The sequence below is a fragment of the Martes martes genome (assembly GCF_963455335.1).
Source record: "Martes martes genome assembly, chromosome: 3".
Lineage (NCBI taxonomy): Eukaryota > Metazoa > Chordata > Mammalia > Carnivora > Mustelidae > Martes > Martes martes.
Window position 1 is genome coordinate 3,708,387 of NC_137890.1, and position 25,207 is coordinate 3,733,593.

A 25,207-nucleotide genomic window follows, 5' to 3' on the forward strand; every position below is an offset into this window, starting at 1 on the left:
AGCCCGTCCACAGTGTGCGCTCAGAGGGGTGGCTGGAGAACCAGAGAGTGTCTTCATGTTCTCCCAAAGAGAAGAAGAAATAAAAAAACAAAACAAACGAACGAACAAAACCTCTTAAGACTTCTCAATTCTTTTGAACTTGGGCAAAAATGTCTTTGAGAATGAATGCAAATGACTCCTTTGAACATCAATATATGCAGGCTGTGTGACAGAAAATGCTTTTGAAGGGAAGGGTGTTTAGGCTTCAGCATCTGTAGTTACTTTCCTATCTTCTGTTGTAGCGTGACCAATCCTATCAGAAACGCTAAAAATATGTAGGAGGCTAGAATCAAATTTTATGTGCGACTCATGAAAGTACTATGAAACCAAAAGACATCAGTCACATAAATTATTCAGTCCCCAGTTTTACACAAGAACAAGCATCTCCTTTTCCTCGCTGGAAAGTTAACATATTTATAAAAGGGAATGTTAAAATATAGATGCCATCCCAGTATAAGTGCCAATAAACCACTAAAAACCACTAAAAATTATGAACTACCTTCCCCGTAAAGGTATTTATATTTGGGAGATATTTATAAGAAAGTGAAATGGCTATGAATGTCTCCAAAAATGCCATTAGTCTTTTACAATGTTAGCATTTCTAAAACTTTTTTTTCTAAACTGAGATATACTTATTTACAGTACATTTCTTCAGAGAGTTATAAATCTCCCATGCATGTAACTTGAAGTTCAGATAAAAGCTATTTCTAAATTATTATTTCCAAAATGAATACTAAATAGCATTTTTACAGGTGAATAACTTTAAAATATGATTCTATATATCGTATGGTATTTTCCTGACAAAATAATCGAGATACAATCGATTCAAACTCGATTGACATAAATCTGTGAGTTGTCTCCTTAGTCTGAACTGAAGAACCGTAGTTTGGTTTTGGTGTCATACATTCCATCAGAAAAGCCCCCTTCTGCTTCTGTATGTTAGGGCTTTGCTTCGAGTTCTTGGTGGATGGATCTGCCCCCTCAGTCCCTTTGGTTACTCTGCTGGGCACAAGCACAGAGGGCGAGCAAACTGTCCTCGTGGCTGGGAGCTTACATTCGAGTAACCCCACTGAACAGGGCTGATGGAGCAGACTGGAGAAGACACGTGAGATCTTCATCTCTCCTTGGTACATAAATGTACAAGGAATTGGAAAATACTGAACTGAATGGCTAGTCATTTTTGAGAGCAGAGGATAAAGTGACATTGGTTTTTACAGCTGCCTCACTTGAACACTACACATGGCCATTTCCAGAAACCCCGCATTGGATATCGTCTGTACAAACCTCACAACTGGATCAATGACCGGGACACACGCCAAGTGGTGCTCAGCACGTGTCTCCCGCATTTGCCATCATCACTCCCCAGAACCCCCAAACTATGTAAAAATCCCCCTTTTAACAGAGGTGGATTGATTGAAGACCCTGGGGCCAGACTCCTCCCTGGAAGGAGGATTAGGGAGGCTTGTTGGGTCCGCTCAGCCCCAGTTCAGAGCCGTGAGCAGGCGTGCTCCTCAGAACAAACCCGGCTTTGTCACTCGGCTGGGCAGAATGAGATGCAGGTGTCTGTGTAGGGAAGGGTCTGGGAAACACAAGGAAGAACAAAAAAACAGAGACATCGGTTTTTAAAAGTTGGGGCCAAATATTTTCCAGCAGGTTTTGAAAGAATCAGACTATGGACTCTGAAAAACCACCTGAGGGTTTTGAAGGGGCAGGGGGTGGGAGGTTGGGGGAACCAGGTGGTGGGTATTAGGGAGGGCACAGATTGCATGGAGCACTGGGTGTGGTGAAAAAACAATGAATACTGTTACGCTGAAAATAAATAAAAAATTTAATTAAAAAAAAAAGAATCAATGGAGCAGTTGGAAAGGGTTTAATTCCCTTATCGTTAATATGTGATGAGTGTTAGACACGTAACTGGCGCACCAGAGAAGTAGTTGTAAAATCAATCTTAATTACTCTGCATCTTGCAAAGTCAATGTAGCTTTGGGTCCCATTTCCCATGTAAGTTCAGAACTCTCTCTAGGCTGAACACATAGGTTCAGAGAACCCAAAGTTTGAGAAAGTGTTCAAAGATGGCAGGTAGCGGTATGAGAGTACCGTTATCCCTGGATTCTCCTTGCCTTATTCACCCACCACTCCTATATCATATAATCCATGTGTGATGGGGAATTCCGGGAAGGTTTAGGAAGGAGGTGGCCATCATCCTGGGCTTATGGTCCGTACATCGCAGCAGGTATCGTGCTCAGTATATATATCAATCATTATTTTTTTTGTTAAATATAACTGTAAATTAAAATTGTTAAAAAATCTACTTTCATGGGGCACCTGGGTGGCTCAGTTGGTTAAGTGTCTGCCTTCAACTCAGGTCATGATCTCAGGGTCCTGGGATCAAGCCCCGAGTCAGGCTCCCTGATCAGGGTGGAGTCTGCTTCTCCCTCTGCCTCTATCCCTCCCCCCACTTGCACAAGGAGGCTCTTCTCTCACTCTAAAATAAATAAAATCTTTAAAAAATATCTACTTTCATTACTAAAACCAAACGCCATTTTTTTTTATAGCCGACCTGTTTCATTAGTTTAATATATTCGTTAGTCTTATGTCATGGTTCTATAAAATAGGTTTCTTTCCCTGATACAAATTTTATCAGACTCTGATCCTGTTTTTTAACACTTATTTTATAATAAAGCTCAACTGAAGGCGCTTTAAAAATGTAGTCTCTTGAATAGAACTTCCCATCTCTGCAGGGTAGGTTTTCCTGTGGACCCCTGGAAGGCCAATTCCTTATTTTCATATGGAACTCTTGGCCTCTGACATGGCAGACAACTACTGGGAAAAAGATTGGGTGCTCCATCTGCTTGCCTGAGGGATGTAATTGCTGAAAGCCACTCACTCTTACTGCCTTAATCATACAGCTTCCGGGCAGTGGAACAGAGAAGTCTAGATGTTCTTTCAAAATATGGGTCAGGAAGAATCGCTTACATCGAGACACGTTCAACAAAGATCCCAGTAGACATGTTACAAGAAAGTCATATAAAAGCATCTTTGTTTCTCTTCTGCCACAGATGGGTTTCATGTGAAAATAATCATAAATTAACTTCCTTTCATTCCTCTCTATTAAGCTTCAGGAGGCTTTCAGAAGTCAGTAATTCTTTTGAAACAGAGCAGTTGTTTTGAAACATTCCAACCTAGACTGGTTCTTTCCTACCTTCCCTGCTAATTACAATAAATCCAAGAAGAACTCTGAAGTCTAGCCCAGACCCGGTGTTTCCCAGCCCATCTTAAGGACGGAAGACGGCCTGGCTTGAGGCATCCCTCCCACATTCCAGATGTGTCCCTCAGACAACATCAGGTGAGTCCAGCACCACGATCCACTAACACAAAGCGCCAGGGCAAGCACTCTTTTCCCACTGAGCTGAGATCCCCTCCCTGATGAGAGGCAAGCGTAGCTGGGAGGGGAGCCCCTGTAAGAGGGAGCATACCCCAATGGGCCCCTAGCCCCCAAAGTCTTTTGTCCCTGCAGAGACCCCCCTACCTTACCTTAAGACACAGAGTAGTCTGGCTTGGGAAAACCTCTTCTTCCACCCCTTTGGGGACACTGGAAGAAGCAGTGAGGACCCCAGAAGCACCAGATGGGCCAAGTAGACCAAAACAACCCCACAAAGGGTCTGAAAATTAAACAGCTACTGGCACTACAACCCACTGAAGAAGACCAGGTCTGCATATCAAACGTAAACAGGAGGACTAAACTAGAAGATTTATACAGAACTGAGAATCTCTGAACATAATAGCTGAAGTGTCCAAAAATATAATTAAAAATCACTTGTCATACCAAGATCAGGAAATCACAACTTGAAAGAGAAAAGATGAAGAACTGACAACAAGATGAAACATGCTGGAATCACCTGATGATGAAGGTAAAGCAGATCTCATGAGAATGCTTCAACAAGCAACTATAAATCCTCTTGAAACAAATGAAAAAACGAGGAGATTCCATCAAAGACATAGAAGGTACAATACAAACCACATGGAAATCATAGAACCAAAAAATACAATAACAAGTAAAATACACCAAGTCCTACCAAATATTTCATTTGACCTGCAACCAAATCAAACAAAAACCACACACTGGCTTCTGAAAAAAAAAGTTATTTAAATGTCTAATAACAGCTGTAGTGACGTATTTAGTCCAAGGCGTGTCTTTTTTTTTTTTTTTTAACTAGTTTATTTATGTATTTGATAGAGAGAGAATGAGCACAAGCAGGAGAGAGGGCGGAGGGAGAGGGAGAAGCAGATCCCTGCTGAGCAGGAGACTGATGTGGGGCTGGATCCCAGGAACAAGGATCATGACCTGAGCCAAAGGCAGAAACTTAATCCACTGAACCATCTAGGCACCCCCCAAGGCATGTCTTTAAAAAGACCTGTTAAAAATAGTCCTATTCTCCCATTAGCTTACAGAAGTGGTTAAAGGGAACCAATTTGGTATTCTTTGAAATGAACCCAATCTGAACTCTAAAAGTCCAATCAGAAAAATGGAAAAAAATGGGTAAAATGAAAGCCTTAATTAATTTAACTGTAGTAAGCAGCATTCTGTCCCAGTTTACCAAACTCTCACTCACTTGCAGATGTAGCTCCTTCCAGAGGGATCCCTGACTACAAGGAGCATGTTCTGATAATTCACTGGTTACCATTTCTTCTGCATGGGCCAACAGCTTGTATTCAAGGGAGCCAAACTTGCTTCTGTCTTTGCTTCTGTACTTTTTACTAAAGACAAAACCTGACACCCAGTGTCTTCCAGTGGGCTATGGTACTAGAAATGCAGCACTGATGTGTTCGTGGTGCACGGGGATTACTGACTCCCCACTACTCCCATGATCTACTGGGGGGACCTGGGACCCCTAACCCCCAGGACCAGGGACTCCAGCTATCTGCCATCTCCTCCCCTTGATCCATCCATCTACTTACACAAACATTCATTTGCTAAACAGAGTTTGGGGTACTTAATAAAGAGCCTGTTGGAAATATTTATTAACAAATGATACTTTTCATAAAGGAAATGTTGTCAAAGCAAATAATGTTTTTATTATTTTGAAAGACATCCCCTAAGCAATGTGCTTTCTCTAAATTGCGTGAAATGCAAATGGTATCCATTATTTTAACAACAGCTGTGCTCAGATTTTATGATGGATATTTTGCGATGGATATTTTAGTACCTAAGAGACTTGACTTACTATGAACCTAAGGGGCATGACCTGTTACCCTAGACCGATGTTTGAGAATCAACAAGTTTAACCGAAATCTCCATATTTATGTAACAATGAATTCTCTTCCGAAACAGAACTACTAGGCTTTCTCCAACACAGAATTTTGTGTATTGTATAAATAGATTTCAAAATTAATTATTATGAACACTGTAGTCATATTCACCCACATAAAATCATTTAAAAGTCATTTTGTTTCTTCCTGGTGATGTCATGGTAGCTGGTGAGAAAGTAATTTGTGCAAGAGTAACTCAAGTTGTATCAGCTATGACCAAAAATCTACTCATAGAGAAAAAGTCTGCTCTTCATTCTTCGTTCCTTAAGATGAAATATAATTTATAGTGAAAAACTAAAACATAAAATGGAATTCTGCTTTATTTCTACAAACGATAGAGAACAAATAGAATTACTCATGATTCATGAAAATATGAACTACATAAGGACTATGTAATGTTAAGAAAATAATAAGCCCATCCTATGAAAAATGTTTTTGATTTTGTCTTATCTCTCCAACAATGTTGATGACAATATGCAGAATCCCGAGGATGGTATGTTATATGCATCCTTCCAAAGATGATGCTTTCTTTCAACCATAAAAATAATGGCAACATGGGATGCCATTGAAAACCCAGTTTCATCCTGACTGTACACAATTTAAAAATTTAAATGATGTATTCATTATAGAATGATTTAAAAAAAAATAATTTAGGAGATCACTTTACCTGGCCATACTTTGCTGCCAAATGGAGCGGGGTCCAGTACTGATTATCTGCGATATTCAGGTCTCCGCCATGCTCCAGGAGAAGGGCCACCACCTCTTTATAGCCACTGGCACATGCCATATGTAACTGCAGTGAGGAAAGATTTTGTTATAGAACTTTAAAAAAGAAGCATTGACATCAAAACAGTTTATTCAGTGGTTTAAAGAAAGCTCATAAATTATCAAAAATAAAATACCTTTAAAAAGAAGAACAAGCCTGCAGTTTTACTTATTTGATATAAGTGGACAGTATCCTTCTTGGAACAAAGGCTTATGGCTTAATTATTATTTCCCTTCTGACCCAGACAACGTGAGATTTTTCACGAAATTCCCATTTCCCTCTTTAGTGTCCTCTGTACCATAATCTGAGTACTTTTGCATACAAAATGCAATAATTGAACACTTTACCCTCTTCTCACCCAAAAGTCAAACACATAGTGACTGGCCCTGAAATTCTAGCCCTGTAATTGTGCAACCGGAGGGGATTTGAGGACATATATGGCAGCAGGAAATGTGATCGTCTTGGTCCTTAGGAACAGGAAAAAGGGCCCAACACACTGGAAAGGACAGGTTAATCCTGATAGAACTTAAAATGATTATGTAGTTCTCGTGGGAGCTTAGCTCAGGAAGGAGGACTCAGGGGCTACAACCAGGAGGCCGGGGTTTAGAGAACAATTCAGACTTTTCAGGGAAGGTAATTCCTGCTTCCAACACAGCAGTCTTGATTTGTAAGTGAACTGTCATCATACCCTATTTAAACTGGGTTCTTAAGTCACTACGTGCTTGATTTCATGAGCATAATAATAGGAAACTATATGGAAGGAAAGAGAAAAACAATATAAAAGTAGTAAAACCAATGATTTCTTCTTGGTCTTGTAGCATAGAATTTTGTGACTTTCTGTCTGTTTTTATTAAAAAGATAAAATTACAATAAAGTCAAAAGACCTATTAAATACATGTACGTATATATTAATAAAATCCAGCAAAAACATTTGCTTTTCTACCCTTGGACTTCATTGTGCTCATTCATGTACACTGTGTACGTACATGCTTATTTCTCCTAGTTAATTGCAACAAAAGAACAAATATATTTAACCAATTTAAGGCATAAACAGAGAGAGATTAAGTTTCACATCACTCTTCCCATACTTGGTTATACATAGAATTTACCTCATCAATATTCTGGCAAACAGTCCCAAGAACAAACTATCCACAAGTATTTCAGAGAAGGACAATTTTATATACTTGTTCTCCTGCAAAACCAGTCTTACACCTGCTCCGCAATTGATTCTACATCACATTAATAATCAGTTGACTCAAAGGTTCCTCTGAAGCGTGAGCACGAACATCGGGATCTGAGAAGGTTTTCACTGTCCATTTGCTGGGTAGCACCTGAGACTAACGAAGTCAAGTTCACTTGTCATTAAGGACGAACTCCTTAATGAGAGGATTTGCTTTCCACAGAGCAAAAATTGGGTTCTCCCATTCCAAACCCAGCCCAGCTCCCAGCTGACCATCTCAGGCACTGCTCTCAAGGAAAAGACCAGAAGGAAAGTCTTGGCTCACTTGGGAGAAAAGCTATCAAAAGCATGAGCTCCCAGTGACATCTCTGAAGACAGACAAATTTAATCCGAGACAATTTCAAAATGAAATTTGAGTATTTCTACTTCCTTACAAGATACAACAGAGTTTTAAAAATTCATCATAGTAAATCAGTAAGAGCTTAGAGGCTCTACCCTGATTCTACCGGCAATCAAATTCTGAATCCATAAGCAAGTCTCCAGACACCCCCCACCCACCGAGGGGACCGTTCTCATCACTAATTTAAATGTCTATTTTATAGACCTTGTCTATTTAATAGACATTAAAATGTCTATTTTCTGAAATGGACATAAGCCCCCTCCCTTGTCCTGACAATTCCTGGAAGATGTCAGGTGCCAAAATGTGAAAGTGTCTATCCCTATAGCATCTCAGAATACTCCTCTCCTGCTACTTTATGGGGTCTTGGGAGAAAGACAGAGACAACTGTTGTTTCTGTAAATGATGAGCAGCAGCTTCTTGGCAGGACAACTGCAAAAGGACAGTCCTGGAAAATTGTGGCATGTTGGAAATCACCCACGCAGTTACAAAGCAGGACAAGGTTTCAGAGCGGCTTCACAAATGCTGCTCGTAAAAGTTATCAGTTATTCCTTCTCATCTGTAAGACCTGTGAGGCAATGACCTTTGTCCTGGCATTGCAGAGGCAAACGCTGGGGATGAGTTAATTTAGGCGACCAGCCCAGGGGAGCACGACCCCTGTAGGCTGAAGCCATGTTCTCCTGTGTTCTCCAGCATGGGTGCTCTGAAATGACAAACGGGCACGAACACCCGAGTCGGCCAGGCCACCAGGGTAACAGCCATGATTCGCAGTGCTCCTAACAACCACAGTTTGTCAGTGTTCCTAACAATCCTTGTGTGCGTCCCATAATGTATTGGTCTAAAAATGGCATTTTTCTTCTTCCCGTACACCCCCTTCCCCAACATCCTTATCTTGTATTAAAATGTTTGTCTCCAGGGACCCCTGCGTGGCTCAGTGGGTTAAAGCCTCTGCCTTCGGCTCCGGTCATGATCCCAGCGTCCTGGGATCGAGTCCCACATCGGGCTCCTTGCTCGGCAGGGAGCCTGCTTCTCCCTCTGCCTCTGCCTGCCACTCTGTCTGCTTGTGCTCACTCTTGCTCCTCTCTCTCTCTCTCTGACAAATAAATAAATAAATAAATAAATCTATCTTTAAAAAAAAATGTCTCCAGAAGACGCCCACCATTTACACACTTGCTGCAGCTTTCCCCCAGCCCACCACCCGTGGAGGCGCAGACGTGCGTTAAGCGTGGCGTGTAGCCTCCTCACACTGATCAAAACCATCGCCGGGTCCTGCGCCGCTCAGCGATGAAGACACATGAGACTGAGACCCCACTCAGAAGTCCGCAGGAGCGCAGTCGTCTCTGAAACAGCCTTCTCCTCGCGCAGGTGGTGTGTGGGGCTGGGGTCAAGACTGAGAGCATGACCAACAAAAGCCACCCCGGGCAGTGAGGGCGCTGCGCCTGAGGACTGTCCTATCTCCTCACCACGACGTGCTTCTCCCAACTGATTGTTCTCCAGGAGAGCACAGCGCACAGTCCTGCGTTATCATCCCCCTGACCAACTCCTCATCACTGGGCTTTTACACATTTGCCGTATTTTTTATTTTATAGAAGATCGTTTTATTGGTAATCACTATATTTGTGTCTGATTATATGCTTCTGACACATTCCCAGATACAGAATTGCAATCCTAAAATAATGAAAATTTTTTCAATGTATTTGCCTACGCTGAGTTCCACGATGTTGATGCAATTCCCACCCCCTCCAGCGGTGCGTGGAGGGGCTCTTCCTCATAGACCCTCGGCCTTTGGGGCTTCACTATCATGTATTTCTAAAATGACTATAAATAAATTCAATGTGCTGCATTCCTAAAAATGGGTCTCTTTTGACATATCTGTAGGGTAGTTGTATTTTCTTTTGGGTACTGACTCTCCCTGCAATTTGTTTTCCTACTGAGAGAAAATCCTTTCCTTCATTTCTATGAATGCTGCATATTTTAAAACTACCAACACCTTGAAAGACCTGTCCCAAGTATTATATTCCTAGTTTATTATCAGCCTCTTAATTTTGCTCATTATTTAATGCACAAATGTTCATTTTAATTTTTGTCATAGTCAATGATTTCAGCATTTCCCCTTGTGCTTTGTCTCCCATTTGGACATTGGAAGGGCTTTCACCACCCAGACTTAACTCCTTTTTTTTTTTTTTAAAGATTTTTATTTATTTATTTGACACACAGAGAGAGATCACAGGTAGGCAGAGAGGCAGGCAGAGAAAGAGGGGAAAGCAGGCTCCCCGCTGAGCACAGAGCCTGATGCGGGGCTCGATCCCAGGACCCTGGGATCATGACCCGAGCTGAAGGCAGAGACTTAACCCCCTGAGCCACCCAGGTGCCCCTTAACTCCTTTTTACTGTATAACACGGAAACTGGGGGTTCATCATTAAGTTACTTACTCAGTCTTCTATTTGTGAATCTCATTTAAAGAAAAAATCTGTGTATGAAATTTGAAATACATTCCCATTGAATGTGGTCTTATTTGAGGTCTGTGACCCTTCCCACTCTAGAGCGGGCAGGCCGCTAGGAGGCTAATGTCAAATTTTGATGAAAATTACCTTAGGAGTAAATGAAAATCAATCTTGAGGGATAACTATTCAAGCAGCAGAAGGAATTAGTCCAGATTTTGAATGAATAATGGCAGATTTTCTCCAGTTCTAGTTTTCTATCAGAATATTAACAGAAGGGGGCGCCTGGGTGGCTCAGTCATTAAGCATCTGCCTTCGGCTCAGGTCACGATCCCCAGGGTCCTGGGATGGAGCCCCGCATTGTGCTCCCTGTTCGGTGGGAAGCCTGCTTCTCCCTCTCCCACTCTCTCTGCTTGTGCTTCCTCTCTCACTCTCTCTCTCTCTGTCAAATAAATAACATCTCTGAAAAAATATTAACAGAGGATTTTTTCCTACTGTAGTTTTGACTATGTAAGAAAATAATACGTATCACATCTCAAAGTGAGACCAAATGTGGACATCTGAAAATAGTTGACAAAAAACTGCCTAATTACATTTTTAATGTTTGATCTCTACACCTGCACCCAGTGTGTGGGGTTCGAACTCACAACCCCAAGATCAAAGCCACACACTCCACTGACTGAGCCCCGGCCTAGATTTCCTTTGACCTTTACCTCTAGACTGAGGGTATAATAGGTCCAAATGAGACAGAAATGGAGGCAGGACACATGAGAAATTTCTGTGTGGTAGTGGGGCCTGGGTCCCTCCCAAATCATGTCGGGAGAGCTTGGCTTCAGTGGTCACCGACAGAAGCCACGTGTCCTCGGGAGTTTGGCGGAGACATGGTTACTGGTTTCGATTCCTGACTAGAAAAAGTAAAGCGCAAGAGACAGGCTGGCTCTCTGCTTTCGGGGGCAGCGAAGGGGCGTCACGGACATGCTGGCATCTGCCCGCACTCATGAGGTCGCACAGGCAAAGACGAACACAGGGAGGACAAGCCATGTCTGTTTTCCGTTGTGTTTCAGGGAGACACCTGAAGGGCGTGCGCGGCCCAGTACAGACAGGCTGGGGTACCCGACCCCCCAGAGCGGAGGCAGGTGTGAAGGACCCTCCGGAGAGCCCAGTGATGGGGGTGACGAATCTGAAGAAACCCCACATCCTCACAAGGGAAGGGGTCAGCTTCTTACCCAGAGAGCAGGGCATCCTATCAGGGAACGTCAAGCCCAAACCTTCCAGCTCCCAGTGTGTCTCCTCCTGCCATCTGTCCCCTCCCGTCCTCTCCCTCCATGTCACTGACACGGAAGAGGAGACGGTGATGGGAGGGGAAACAGATGACCACGGCCACCCTCCCTTCCATGGGCTCCCTAATCTGATGCAGCACGACGCCAGCAGTGGGTTCAAGATTTCACTGAGATCAGGGCCCTCGGCGCCTGAGCCCACCAGCCCCCACAGGATCTCAGGGAGATTCAGGGGCTTTGCCAACTTGGATGGGAAAATGGTTAGTTTTATTTTTTTTTTTTATAACCCCAAATGAAATTTAGCAACTTCTTGAATGGTGAACCTAGGCTACACACCTATGATGCTATCATTGAAAGCAATATGTCCCTATACATTGCTGTCACGGCAGATATCTCCAAATATCCCCCACATTCAAATCTACCCTAACATCCTGGCAATGATTACATCCGTCACTCAGTGCCTTGATAAAGAAGCACATGCGTTACATATCACAAATTTAATTTTGATAGTAGGATTATGATGTTTCCATATAACTAGCTTTCTCTGTAATATAGACACCATCTTTATTACATTAAACACAATTCTGACAAGGAATCCACAGCTACACCGAGGTTTAGAGGGTCACATGGCATTAAAAAGATCAGTGAACCCTGATTTCACACAAGCTGGGACTTTTCATGGTTATATAGGACCAGACGCTCTAATCTCTAAACTGAGGCTATGGTCTGTGATATAAAGTAACCACAAAAACCCTATTCCCTAAAAATGGCCAGAAAGCTGAGGGCAATGGCTAAGTCTTCATCCAGAAGTAAGGGATGAACCACTGCTACTGAAAAGACAAAGGGAGACAAAAATAAAATTGCTCGATATTTGCATCTCATGAATAATTCTTTTCCAACAAACCAAGTAAATACGTCCCAAGGCCAGATGTTATATATCAAATTCTGTGACAAAAGAGAAAAGAACCAGCATCTTCCTAATGGATCTGAAAGTCATTACAGTCAAATTTTCAAAGAGCATCTATGCACTTGAACTCAGGAACGCATTTCCATATGCTCGTGATGACTTTTTTTTTTTTTTTTTTGGAATTGTGTCCTTTTTGGAGGCTTTGTTTTCGTCTAAGAAGAATTATCTGTGTAAACTAAGAGATCTTTTTCAAAGAGCTACATTATGTTTGGTTACTTTATTGCATATTCTAAAAGAGGAGAAGAAGGGAACATACTAGAAGTATAGCAGCATTGCATCTTTTCTCGATAGTTCGATAGTTTTACCTTTTTTGCACAACTTAAGTGTGGGAAGTGATGCCTAATTTTTTTTTATAATTTTTTTAAAAGATTTTATTTATTTATTTGACAGACAGATCACAAGTAGGCATAGAGGCAGGCAGAGAGAGAAGGGAGGAAGCAGGCTCCCTGCTGAGCAGAGAGCCCCATGCGGGGCTCGATCCCAGGACGATGGGATCATGACCTGAGCCAAAGGCAGCGGCTTTAACCCACTGAGCCACCCAGGCGCCCCAATGATGCCTAATTTTAAACCACAACAGGCAAGCCTACTCAGGGTACAGAAATCTGTGGCCGAGTGTCTTCTCACTGTTCCCACCAACAACAGACAGGAATGCACGGCCCGGAGGCCAGCGTGGGGTGGCCGTCATTAACATGATGGACTAACCAATTCAGACATAAGAAATCAATCTCACCCTCCACTTACTCAATGCTGGGAGCCATCTTTGAGGGACAACTTCCTAGCCTCCCAACCACCGTTACTTCCCTCATGAAAAACTCAGAGATGATGGTTTAGTTATTACACAACAAATTATTTGCAACATTTATGCTCTCTGCTCAATTAAAAAAAGTCACAGGGCGCCTGGGTGGCTCAGTGGGTTAAGCCTCTGCCTTCGGCTCGGGTCATGATCCCAGGGTCCTCGGATCGAGTCCCGCATCGGGGGGGGTCTCTGCTCAGCGGGGAGCCTGCTTTTCCCCCTCTCTCTTTGCCTGCCTCTCTGCCTGCTTGTGATCTCTGTCTGTCAAATAAATAAATAAAATCTTTTAAAAAAAAGTCACAAAGAATGTCAAAATTGAAGATGGCTGAACAGGATAGCAATGTATTGCTCTGTATTGATTCTTGCAACAGCTTCACCACTGAAGTAGGTGGGTCCTTCTGTTCAGTGGTATTTGAAACACGAATGCCATTTTAATTTGGCAGAGATTTTTTTTTTTTTTTTTAAGAAATCTAAAGCTGTAATGTCTTGTGCCAAACAGAGAAGCAAAGATCTCTTGGGTTTCTGAGCTAGGCATCAGTGCATGGCATGTGTTCAAAGAACCATTACCCGCTCCAGTCTGGATTTCGAGGCTCGCACTCCAATGAAAGTGCCCTAGCTGAGAAGACCAGTGACCTCCATGCTACTAAGTCCAACGGCCAATTCACCATCTCCAGTCACTTGGTCTCTCGGTGGTATCTAATAGTTCACAGCTTCCCCCCCCTCCTCATCATAGTTCCTTTCTTTGGCTCCTGTGACATCTCATTCTTCTGGTTCTCCTTCTACCTTGGGAGCTCCTCCCTGTTCCCCCACCCCCCACACCCCCCACCTCAGTTCTCATTTCTGGATCTTTCTCTTCTTCCTAAGCTTCATGGCTCGGTCCCAAATTCTCTTTCCTTCTGTATCAAATCTTTGATTTCACCCAGGGTCAAGGCTTTCAGTGTCATGTTTCTATGCTAGTGTTCCCCAAACTGAGTCTGCAGTCCAGACAGCTCCTGAATTCCAAACTCTAGCAACCAACCACCAACCCAACACTTCCACGAAGATGGCTCAGAGGCAGCCGTAGCTCTCTGTTCCCCAAACTGTCCCTGCCCTAAGCTCATTTTATCCTCCACCTTCTGTCTCGTTGGATGTCAACCCCGTCACTCCCATTGTTCAAGCTAAAGGTACTTGAAGTCATTCTGCAGCCATCCCTTCTCTCCCACCATTGGCCATCAGGAAGTCCCAGTGGATCTTCCTCCCATGCAGATGGAAGTTAGCCACTTCCCACCCCCTCAGCTTCCTGCAGCTTGGTCTGAGCCACATGACCAACCACTGGGTTACTCTCTTACCTGAACTCCTGGCATCAGCCTTGCCCTTCAACCGTCTGTCCTTAACAGCAGTCAGAGCAAGTGATGCTTTTAGAACGAAAGTAGGACCATGTCTTGCTCTCCTCAGAGCCCTCCAATGTGCTCCCATCACACTCAGAGCAACTACACGGTCCTCACACAGGTGCACAGACCCTGTGTGATCTGGGCCAGCTGCCTCTCTCCTTCCCTTTACTCTACTTAGCCTCACAGGCCCCTGTGCTGTTTCTAAATCACAACACACCCACCCCTGCCTCAGGGCCTTTGCACCTACCACCTTGCACCTACCAGTCTTGAATGCTCCTATGCACACCTGCAGTGTGTCCAGACCTCTCTCAGGTCATTACTCAAAATTCCTTGTCAGTGAGACCTTACCTGCGTGCCTCCAAAATGTCAACACACACCCAGCACCTCTCCGTCTCATTTTATTATTTTCTCCTTTGCATTTGTCATTGTTAATGTTATGTATTTAGCTCATTTATATTGTATATTATGTATCTTCCCCAGTGAAATGTAAGCCCAAAACAAAAGGACTTTTGTGGTTTTGTTCATTATTATTTTGTACGCAGGAGGTGGTTAATATCCCAATAGATTAATCACAATATTTTTCCATTTGAATGTGTGATTTTTCAATAAATTCTAAACATGCTTTGTTTTCTTTGCTTGTAACTTGGTGTTATTTTTTTATAGTTTTTTGAAATTTATATTCCAAAGTCCAAGATCAGTATCAAGGGAGATTATTCTATCTAAAGGTCTCAAGATGCTTGATCTGCATTTAATAAATCTAAAAGTGTATCAGGTCTCACACCACTTTATCCATTTAGACAAATCACTTCTCTCATCACCGTATTCAACCTCACACCTTATTTTTTTCTGTGGCAGAAACTGGATCACTGGTTCCAGACACTTCTACACAACCCATGCTTCAAGCATCATACTCCCTGTTAGCTTAATTCCTCTCAATTTTTCCCCCCGAGCCTCAATACATTTAGTTCCAACCGCGATTAACTTCAACACTAGCATGCCCAATTCAAGTACATTTTGTGGGTCAATAGCTCAAATGTTTCTTATTCTCATGATTAGACATTATGCTTATATTAGAATTAACCCAAATATAATTGTACTGTTTTCACATTACTGCAACTATTATGCCCGACAGCTATAAAAAAAAAAAAAAAAAGTAATGGTATGATTTTGCTTGGATTTAGAAATTCATTCACCAGAGTGACCCATAATTTGTATTTGTTAAGATTAAAATGAAAACATCCTCCTGTAAATTCCAGTTCAAACATCACACTGACAAAGTAACACATACAAATCATTCTCAATTTTTAAAAATACCTGGAAGGAAGGCCTGAACAAAACAGGTCCACCTAGAACCCCTGGTCTTTGAGGAGCAGTGGCATATGTGATTTCTATTCTCCTCTTTGCACACTTAGGTGTTTTCAAGATTTTTAGAACAAATAGGTAGTTTTTTCGCGATCAGAAAAAAAAGCCATTTTTACAAGTTAATAGTCCCTAATTCTACACAGTAGATATCAGCTGAAACTCTCTATTTAAGCAGGATTTCTGAGTCGCTTATACAAACTCACCAGAGTCACTCCTTCATCGTTCTTCTCGTCAACATTTCCGCCGCCTGATAAGAAGTGTTTGACATCTGTTAGCATGGCCAGTGGTCTCTGAAGCTTCATCTGTCTCAGCGACGTCAGGTCCACTCCTGGGGGGAAAACAGCCTTTCAAACCAAAGGCGAAGATGCTTCTCAGGCTCTGGGGGTCAACTCTGAATTTAACTTCCTGTTCTTTCAACACGTTCCTCTTTGAAGCCCCTCCTCCCCCTCTGAATTCTTGCTCAGAGTCTGTATAATTGTTTTGCTCCGCGCGCCTTCTATTCTCAGCTAGAAGACGGTCTTGAATAATTTCCTCTTATTATACGCCAAAGATGGGACACGCTGCCTTATCCGTGGCAGGCTCTCTGTTTCGGTATGTAAATCCCCAAGGGGCATTGCCCAGAGTATTTTAAACTGTTTGAATTGAACTGGAGTTTAAAAAAATACAGTTTTTTATTCTCTATCATTTCCTGGCCAAAAGAGTTGCTTCCAAAAGTGAGACGGTCTCCTGGAGCAGAAAACTGCCTTTCCTGGGAAAACTGGGAACATCTACATAAATCTATGGTTTGGTGAATAGTATTGTACCCACGCTAACGCCGTAGTTGGATCAACACAGCGCGGCTGTGTGGACTGTGGATGTGGGGACCCGGGTGAAGGGGATATGGGGTCCCCCTTAGCTATTTCCACAATGTCCCCATCTATCTCAAAAGCTTTCCAAACAGATTTAAAGAGATGCTCCAATCAAGCATGTCATGACCCTTCGTGTTCATACAGAGGAAGCTAGTAAAACGGAGTGAAGAGCCGTCCATCCAACTGGACCGAGGGGCCGATGGGGCCACCGAGAGCTCAGGCCCGCTCACCACCGGTCCCTACCTCGGCGCAGCCTTTATTTTTAACCTGAGATTTCAGGATCCTGAATCCCCATGGTAGCTCCTACCTTTGCATTTACGCCTCCCATTCCCAGCACTGGTTCCCGGACGTAACAGGTGTTTACTAAGGGGAAATGATCCACCTTCTTCTTAGGGAAGGTAATCACGATGGTGATGATGGTTAGCCAGCCAGTGACGGCTATGAACCAGCCGCTCTTCTGAGCTCACTCTCTCTCTCTCTCTCTCTCTCTCTTCCACCTGACTGAGTCCTCATGGCAAACGTGGAGGCGGGCAAGCCACTGGCGACCAGGACACCAACGCCACTGGAGCGGTCCCCCTGGTCATGCTCCTCTGCGGCCAACCTCTCCCGGGGCAACTCTGGGGAAAGAGTCTAACCTGCCTGACCGTCCGCGTCCGCAGTCCCTCGGATCACAACATACGTCCCAAGGGAGCAAAGCTACGGGCACTATTTACGGGATCTGTCCACGGGACAGAGAGCATCCAGCCAGCGGCACCCCTGCCATCCTTTTCCCCTCAGAGCCCAGCAGCTCCGCCTCGTGGCACAACTCTCACCCAGAGCCTGGCCTCAGAGGCCAGGCTGCCTCGGCTTTAGTGCTGTGTCTTGTACCTACTTCCAGTGCCAATGGGAGAGGTGACTTATCCTCAGCCTCACTTTCTCCACCTGCAAAATGGGGCTGATAATTCTGGTTTCTGGGTTGTCATGAGGATGAGTTACGAACAACACGGAAAGCCCCGCCCCACGTTCGGCTGGTAGGCAGCACTCAACAGGTGGCAGGGGTCATTCCTACTCGGCTTTCCGATGCAGGGATTACGGGCCACTCATTTTGTGGTGTTTTTCTTCGTCATAAAGAGTCAGGCGAGGACCAACCAAAATAAACAAAATAAAGCAAAATGCACTCTTTGAGTAATGTGGGTTGTTTCAAATCCTGCGTCCAAACAGAGACAGGAAGGGCCACCAATGACCAGCTTTGGAATCTCCACGTGCCGTGCTGGAAGCATGAACAGATGTCCCCTAAGAGCTGCTTTGAGGTTTGTTAAGAACCAACTAAAACAATCACTCTCTTCTTATTTTTAGGATGATGGAAGTGAACATGTGAGTTAATTCTGGAAGATATTATTCCTCAAATGTCAGTGTTCAATTTTGCACAGTTGGAAGCAGCAGGAGAATCTGATGGTTACATTATTCGAACTTTTATAACGTGGCCGTGTTTATGGGAGCGGTGTGTATCTTTCAGAGGATTACTGAAACACAGGGTTAAAACGGAATGATAGAAGAACAGGGCTCAAAGATAAAAGACAATTAGAAACAGAGTAGAGATCACTCACTCCAGCTGACTTACGATGTGTCGCGAGAAAGCCACCTAGTCTAGCAGTGGTTGTGAAAGAATCAGAGGGGAACATTATGACCTTGTGTTTTATTACTTAAAACTTAATTTTGCTTCAAATATGATACCAAGTAAAATGTCGTTTCATATTTTCATCATGAAACATGTAGAAGTCTATTTTCAGTAAGACAACAGAACAGAAATTCCCTCTTTTCTTGGTCAAGCAAAGTTCTTAAGCTGCTCCATGAGAAAAACAACCAAGACTTATTATGGGCACAATAAGTCTATTTTGTAATGGGCAGTGAGCCAAGCCCGTCTCTTTTCCAAAGAAATCAAGTTTCACTTTCACCCTGTTTTCTGAAAAACATTAATAGAAGTCCTGATTAGATTTTTCATTTTGACAGGAATCGTGTAAAACCTTCTCCTTTAGGAAATAAGAAAAACATCATTTGTCTGAAATTCACAAGTGATTCCATGTGATACTAATTACTGTCACCCTGATCACCTTTGATACCATCAGAAGGCGTTTGCCCAGAACTGAAATCACATTGACACCTCAGTCAGTCCCAACCCCGTGCTAACTCATCTCCCTAACTGTCCCCCCTGCGATAACATTGTTTTTGTAACAATTCCGCTTTTCCTTTTCTCTGTTATCCCTTCTTCCCTGGGGTACCATGCGAGCCCAGGTAACTATTGAACCACTGGCCGGTGATGGAGGCCTGGCTTCTCCCAGCTCCTGGAATTCCTAACTCTCAGCTTTATCTCCACTGTCAGCTTCCTAAGTTTGCTAAATCCAAGAGCTGAAGGACGCTCTGGGCAGGCAACTAAAGGAAGCTGGTTCTGGCAAAGAGACAGAACCATGTTCAAGCCCAAAAGGTGTTTGAATCCTGCACCTGATCCCTTTTCCTCGACCCTGACTAGCGGCATCCCGTGGGACGGTCCCGGACCCCCGGAGCGCACCGCCACCCCAGCGATGGGTGATCCCCGGGCGGCGGTGTGGGGACAGCATTCTGAATGAACTCTATCAGGCAGAAGAAATACACAAGGTCGCTGTGCGCTGGTCAGGCTGGGAGCCCTCTGAAGAACCCTCACGGGGGTAAGGAGTTTCTGAGGCTGTTCCAAAACCAGAAAGCCCAGGGCTTTAACGAAGGCAGAAACAGCGTAACCGGTAAGGGACGTGGACATATCAGAGGGACATCGGGGAAGCAGAATCTATTTGGTGACCATTCCACGTGAGAGATTTAGAAAAGAAAAGTGATGTTCGGATGCTTGGATTCCTGGCTAAAGGGCAATAGAGTAGGGACAGGGCACACAAGGAACGTGATACCTTCCATATTGGGCGTGTGTTATTTCAAGCTGTCTGATACTTTAGTGTTATTAAACATTGTGCGATGCCAAGCAGAAGGTCTACAGAGATCTCTGAGCTGGGGGGTGGTATTCCTGGGAGAGGCAGGCAGGTGGGCACAACACAAGGAACGGGGTGACCTAAGCCCGACACAGCAGGCGGCGGGATGCGAGAAGAGACTCAGAGACAAGAGCTCTGACAGCCATCCACATTTTGGCATCTGCGTGTGCAAGCGGCACATCCAAGAGACAAAGGGAAAGCTCAGGGAACGAGGAGAAGAGTACGAACGGTCACCATCACCGCAGGCGAGCACGGCTGCAGGGAGCCGCGGCGCCGGTCACCCAATGGCACGGGGAGCACAGAGCAGAAGGGAGACCTGTCAAGGAGGCATCGGCAGAAGCTGCACTGCGGTGGGCTCCAGAGAGACCAGGAGCTCAGGGACCGACAGGAGCGACCTTCTCTGGAAGGCTGGATTTCCCAGGAAGGAGAGAGGGAGCTCGGCGATGAAACGGGGCTGGCAGGGTGGAAAGAGACAGCCTTCCCTGTGCCATGCATCCGTCGAGGGCCGCCCTGTGCCCCCCCACCCACCCCTGCAGGGTTTTCTTTCCTTGCGGGAGCATTTTATAATCCTTTGCCTTCTGCGAAACCCAGCGGGTTGGCCTCGCACCGCAGAGCCCATACGCATCATGCCTTCAAGCCGCGCCGCGCTCCGCCTCTCGTTTTCCAGCGGGGGGAGCTCAGGCCCTGAGCTGCGGTTAGCTGCTGTGCCCCGGAGGGGACAGTGGGGTCAGCGGCCACTGTACAAGCAGAACTTGGGACCAGTGAGTGGTCTCCACGTAATCAGCTCGCTCCCGACCTCACCTGCCTTCAGCCACACGCATCCCGATGGGATTGAAACCGGGGGCCACGCACCGAAACTGGGGGTTTCAGTCTGGGCTTCAGCCTGGAAACCAGAGACACGCACTGAAAATTCAAGGACGTGCAGCCACCCAGCTGTTAAGAACGCAGTGTGGAAACACCGAGAACCAAGCAATAAGGACCATCTCATTGTGGGATATTCGAAGTGTCTGAGGCTATCGGCCCACACTGTCATAGCAGATAACTCTAAAAGCACACCGACAAGGGGGCCTGGGAATAAATCGAATGAGGCAGTATTCCCGGCAAGCGTGGCAGCCGATAGAGACACGTCGGAGGGACCCGGGCAGGAACGGGGAGCAGACTGAATGACCCAAGGGAGGGGCGGATGGACGGGAGGCACAGGCTAGCGCAACAGCAGGGACAAATGGAACACAGAATTTAAAACGGAGGAGATATTAAATGGAATTTGATCCAGCAAACATGTATGTTACAAACTGATTGTGACGGCCCGCATCGTGATGGATTTTCTCCTAACCATTCAGAGTCAATGCCTCCCTCTCTTCCTTCTCCCTTAATCACATTTAAAATCAACCTCGTGGGGCACCTGGGTGGCTCAGCTGGTCGGGCATCTGGTTCTTGGTTTCAGCTGGTGTTGTGGCCTTGGGGCTGTGGGATCGAGCCCCGTGTCAGGCTCTGCGCTCAGTGGGAAGTCTGCTGAAGGATTCTCTCTCTCTCCCTCTCTCTCTCTCATCCTCTGCCTCTGCTCCCCCACCCCGGCTCGTGCTCTTTCTCTCTCTAAAGAAATGAAAAATAAAAAATAAAATCAACCTCCCAAAGGAATACACTTATTTTTCTTTATAGAGGATACATAATACTGCTTTTGCAAATACTAAAATTTCATTTTTTTTTAATTTTTTAAGATTTTATTTATTTATTTGAGAGAGAGAGAGGGACAGCATGAGAGGAAAGAAGGTCAGAGGGAGAAGCAGACTCCCTGTGGAGCCGGGAGCCCGCTGCGGGGCTCCGTCCCAGAACCCTGGGATCATGACCTGAGCCGAAGGCCGTTACTTAACCCACTGAGCCACCCAGGCGCCCAGCAAATACTAAAATGTTTTATCAAACAAAATCCCTGGAGGAGCTGGAAAGGCTTATCAGTCAGGTGAGTTCTTTTGCAAAGAAAGATGCTTGATTTTAGTTTTCCAAGAGAGGTGTCCGCCGCGGCGGCTAACAGAGCCTCAGAAGAACAGCTGAAAGGTGTAAAGGAACCGGCCCCGCGAGTGACGCACGGCCGAGCTCTGCACGCGAAGTCAGAATCGGGCACCGCCAGCCCGGGGTGTGCAAAGGTCCCAAAATAAACTTCACAGCCGTGGGATGTGCAGGACGTCAAGCTTCCCTCCCCTTAGCAGTGATGGAAGCTGTCCCCAACGAGTCACCACTGACAAGAGGATGAAAGATCTGACTGTGACCCTCCGGTAAGGAGCAGGTACAAGGGTACAAGGAGTGAGGACAAGATCAGGGAGACCCCCCCCCCCCGCTGCCTCTGTCACCCCAGCCCAGGGACTCTGTGACCTTCAGTAGGAGAGCCTGGCTCACGTTGTCTCTAATGAAGATAATGGTACTCATCCCGCTTTCAGAATTAATGAGATAATTTTTTAAGAACTCGCTGGCTGCTACGTACTAATTATTATTATTATTCTAAGCCATCCTCAGAATAAACCTTTTGATACAAGCGATCTGGAGGAGGCAGAGAGGGCTGGGAACAAAGAGGCAGATGTGAGGGCTTTTCTTAGAAGCAAGGACAGAGTCAGAAGCGCTGTGTGGCTCCTAACATTTTTAAACTTTTTTGCTGACAAAAGATCATCCTTGAAAGGACTGGCGTTTCTTTGTTGTTATTTATACCTAAACAGAAAGGGGGGAAAAAAAAAAAACAGAAAGTGGCAGACTTCTCCAGCTTGATGCCATATTGGGTTCAGGATTTCAGATACCTCCCACTTTGCCCATGCTGAACTTACTCACGAAATTATACGTTTAGTCTGTGCAATTAAACATTCTTTGTCAGGGGACATAGCTGGGAGCTTGGGCTCATCTCTTCAGGCTAGCACCGTGACCGAGGCACCTGCCTCCAACACGGTACTCCCAAGCCACCAACAGAGGCACTGGGAGGCTGTGCGGGCTGCCCTCGACTTAAGCCCTTGCTCACGGGCGTGTGCTTCTTGCAAGGATCACGGGCTCCTAAGACAACACACTTCAGGTGACCTGCCTCTCATTAACTCAACATTCAGTTGTGCGGGTTCACTTCCGTCCCCCTCCCAGTGGAGAACAGATTATAATTACAAACCCAGTCCCACTCATCACAGGCCTCAGATGCTTGTTAAAACGTCCCTTCGCTGCTGGCCTCCAGATTTCTGCAGCCTTGCAAAACGGCATTGACTAAACCAACAATGATCACGGTGGGAACAGCGAAAGGTTCCACGGAAAGCAAGACTTCACGTTACGCAATCTGGGGGAAGCTCGTCCACGTGCAGTCACGTAAGCACGCCTAAAAATTAAACACGCACTGGCAATCCTACCACGCGGTCCTTCGACCTTTCTACGGCTCCTCAAAGCACCCGCCTACCATGTTCGTCCAGATAGGTCAGCAGGATGAAGCTGGATTCCGTCCCCTCTACGGCGTAATCCAACGGGATATTTCCGTTGACATCCTGGAGAAGGACGTCGGCTCCAGCCTGTGAGTGAAGAAGAACAAATAGAACGTGACGTATACTGTTGGCAGAGGAAGCAGATCAAAATGTTCACGTCTAGGTTAGCCGGGACACAGGCGCAGGAAGTCCGTGGTAGATACGACCCTGGAGAATGGCAGGAAACCATAATTACGTTGCAAGACAAACACAGCAGTTACTTTGTGAGAAACTCCAATAAGGCTAAAACCGTTCAACTGACCTTTGCAAAGGCCTTAGTCCCGACTACGTCCCCCCACCCCCTCTCGCTAAACCCCGATGTCCAGCCCATGACCGCGAAGCCAACCCCACCCTGTCATTTGCCTTGTTTCTGACGCAGCAGAAACTCCCCGTGCCTGCAGAGTCTCCATGGAGGATTTTCTATGAACTTCCACCCACCTTCCCCAGACCACCCTATAAGCGCCTCAAGGCCCTTGCTCTCTGCGGAAAGTCATCTGAGAGCTTTTCTCACCGGACCACGTTTTAATAAAGGCTCGGACTAATGGCTTCTGGCTGTTTGTCTTTTTCTTTCTTTCTTTCTTTCTTTTTTTTTCCCTCCTTCCAGAAACTATTTTCTGAAAAAAGCACCATCTGTAGATATCAATGGATGAAGTGTATTAAATATGGCCAAGACAGTTCGTTCAGCTCCAAAGCAGCCTTCATCAAGGCGCCTCGGAGGATGCCTGTCCCCCCCACCCCCACCCCTGCCACCCATCCCAGCTTAAATACAATGACAGATGTACTTGCCCTTTGAAAAAAAATTGCTCGCGTAAATCCTTAAGGAGCTCCATAAAATTTACCAGGCCTGCTTTGCATCTTGTCTTCAAGGGCATGGCGTGACCACGTCCCCACTGACCAAGGCTCCCCGTTCACCTCACGAGTCACGGAACTCGGGTCAGGGAAATGAAAGTCTTTGCCTATTCCTTTCACCGAATACAATTCTGTGCTGCGATGTTGTTGAAGTTCACATACTCTCCGAATTCCTAACGTGACAGGAAAAGGTGTGTGACGTTCATAATCTTATACACTGAAATGGGGGATTTTCGCCTTCTGTTATTCGAGATCTGTATTAAAAAAAACAGCTTTCCTATACCTTACCGAGTCCACACAGCATTTGCAAAGGACTGCTCTAAGTATCCTGTGAAGACAAAGCTAAAAGTAGACTCAAGAGGCAAAACCATGTCTATCTCTCTGTCTTGCCTGCAGAGTACTATGCCATTCACCTCACCACCCTGAGTACACCACATCCTATTTTCTGTAATCATATAAAGATACTCCTGTATTTGAACATATTAAGTTCTATAATGCAGGTCTTCACTTGGCTAAGGAAGCACGTAAGTTTAAGGGCCTTCAGACTTCAAACGATCTTCTCGGTGCATTTAATTTTTTGAAGTTATTTAGAGTTTGAAAAGTAGTCACTTGAGGCAATATTGTGAAGCAGACTCTGCTAATGAGTCCTCTCCTTTAGTGTCCACGCAGGAGAGGAAGATTTTGCATAACTACTCAAGTGTCACTTGTTAACGAACCAATTAGGAGAGAGAGAACTGCAGGGTGTCCTTGTGGGCTTCAGCCCTCACAAGCAGAAGTCAATCAAGTCATTCCCTTTCCCCCAGTGCGTCAATGTTCCGGCTAGAATCTTATCTCTGCCAAACATCTGCATACAGGGCAACAGTGACTATACCTGGTGAACAGAAGAGTCATGGATTATCAGTAACCACAAAAAGAAGCAGGAGGACAGTCTGGAGTTGAGGAGGACGGTGCACTCGGAGAGAAGGCTTTCGACTCTTTGCAGAAGTAATGAGGCTCCTTCAAAGCAAGTCTAAAACAGACACCTGCTGCTCGCTATTTCAGCGGGGCTGTTCACGGCAGTTCCAGCCCATTCATCACTCACCAGTCTGTGCTGCTCAGTCACCTGGTGTCCCCCTGTACCGAAGGGAGTCTTCCCTGGGGTA

General features: G+C 45.1%; 1 protein-coding gene across 1 annotated transcript in view; it reads right to left on the reverse strand.

Annotated features, from left to right (window-relative positions):
- The window catches only part of MYO16 (myosin XVI), a 442,217-nt gene that overhangs the window by 335,395 nt on the left and 81,615 nt on the right, over positions 1-25,207 (reverse strand). Inside the window, exons 4-6 of the mRNA XM_080798962.1 lie at positions 23,156-23,264; positions 16,106-16,230; positions 6,017-6,142 (exon numbers count right to left, since the gene is read on the reverse strand). Of these exons, the coding sequence (XP_080655088.1) occupies positions 6,017-6,142; positions 16,106-16,230; positions 23,156-23,264 (360 nt within the window). The remainder of the gene's footprint in view (positions 1-6,016; positions 6,143-16,105; positions 16,231-23,155; positions 23,265-25,207) is intronic.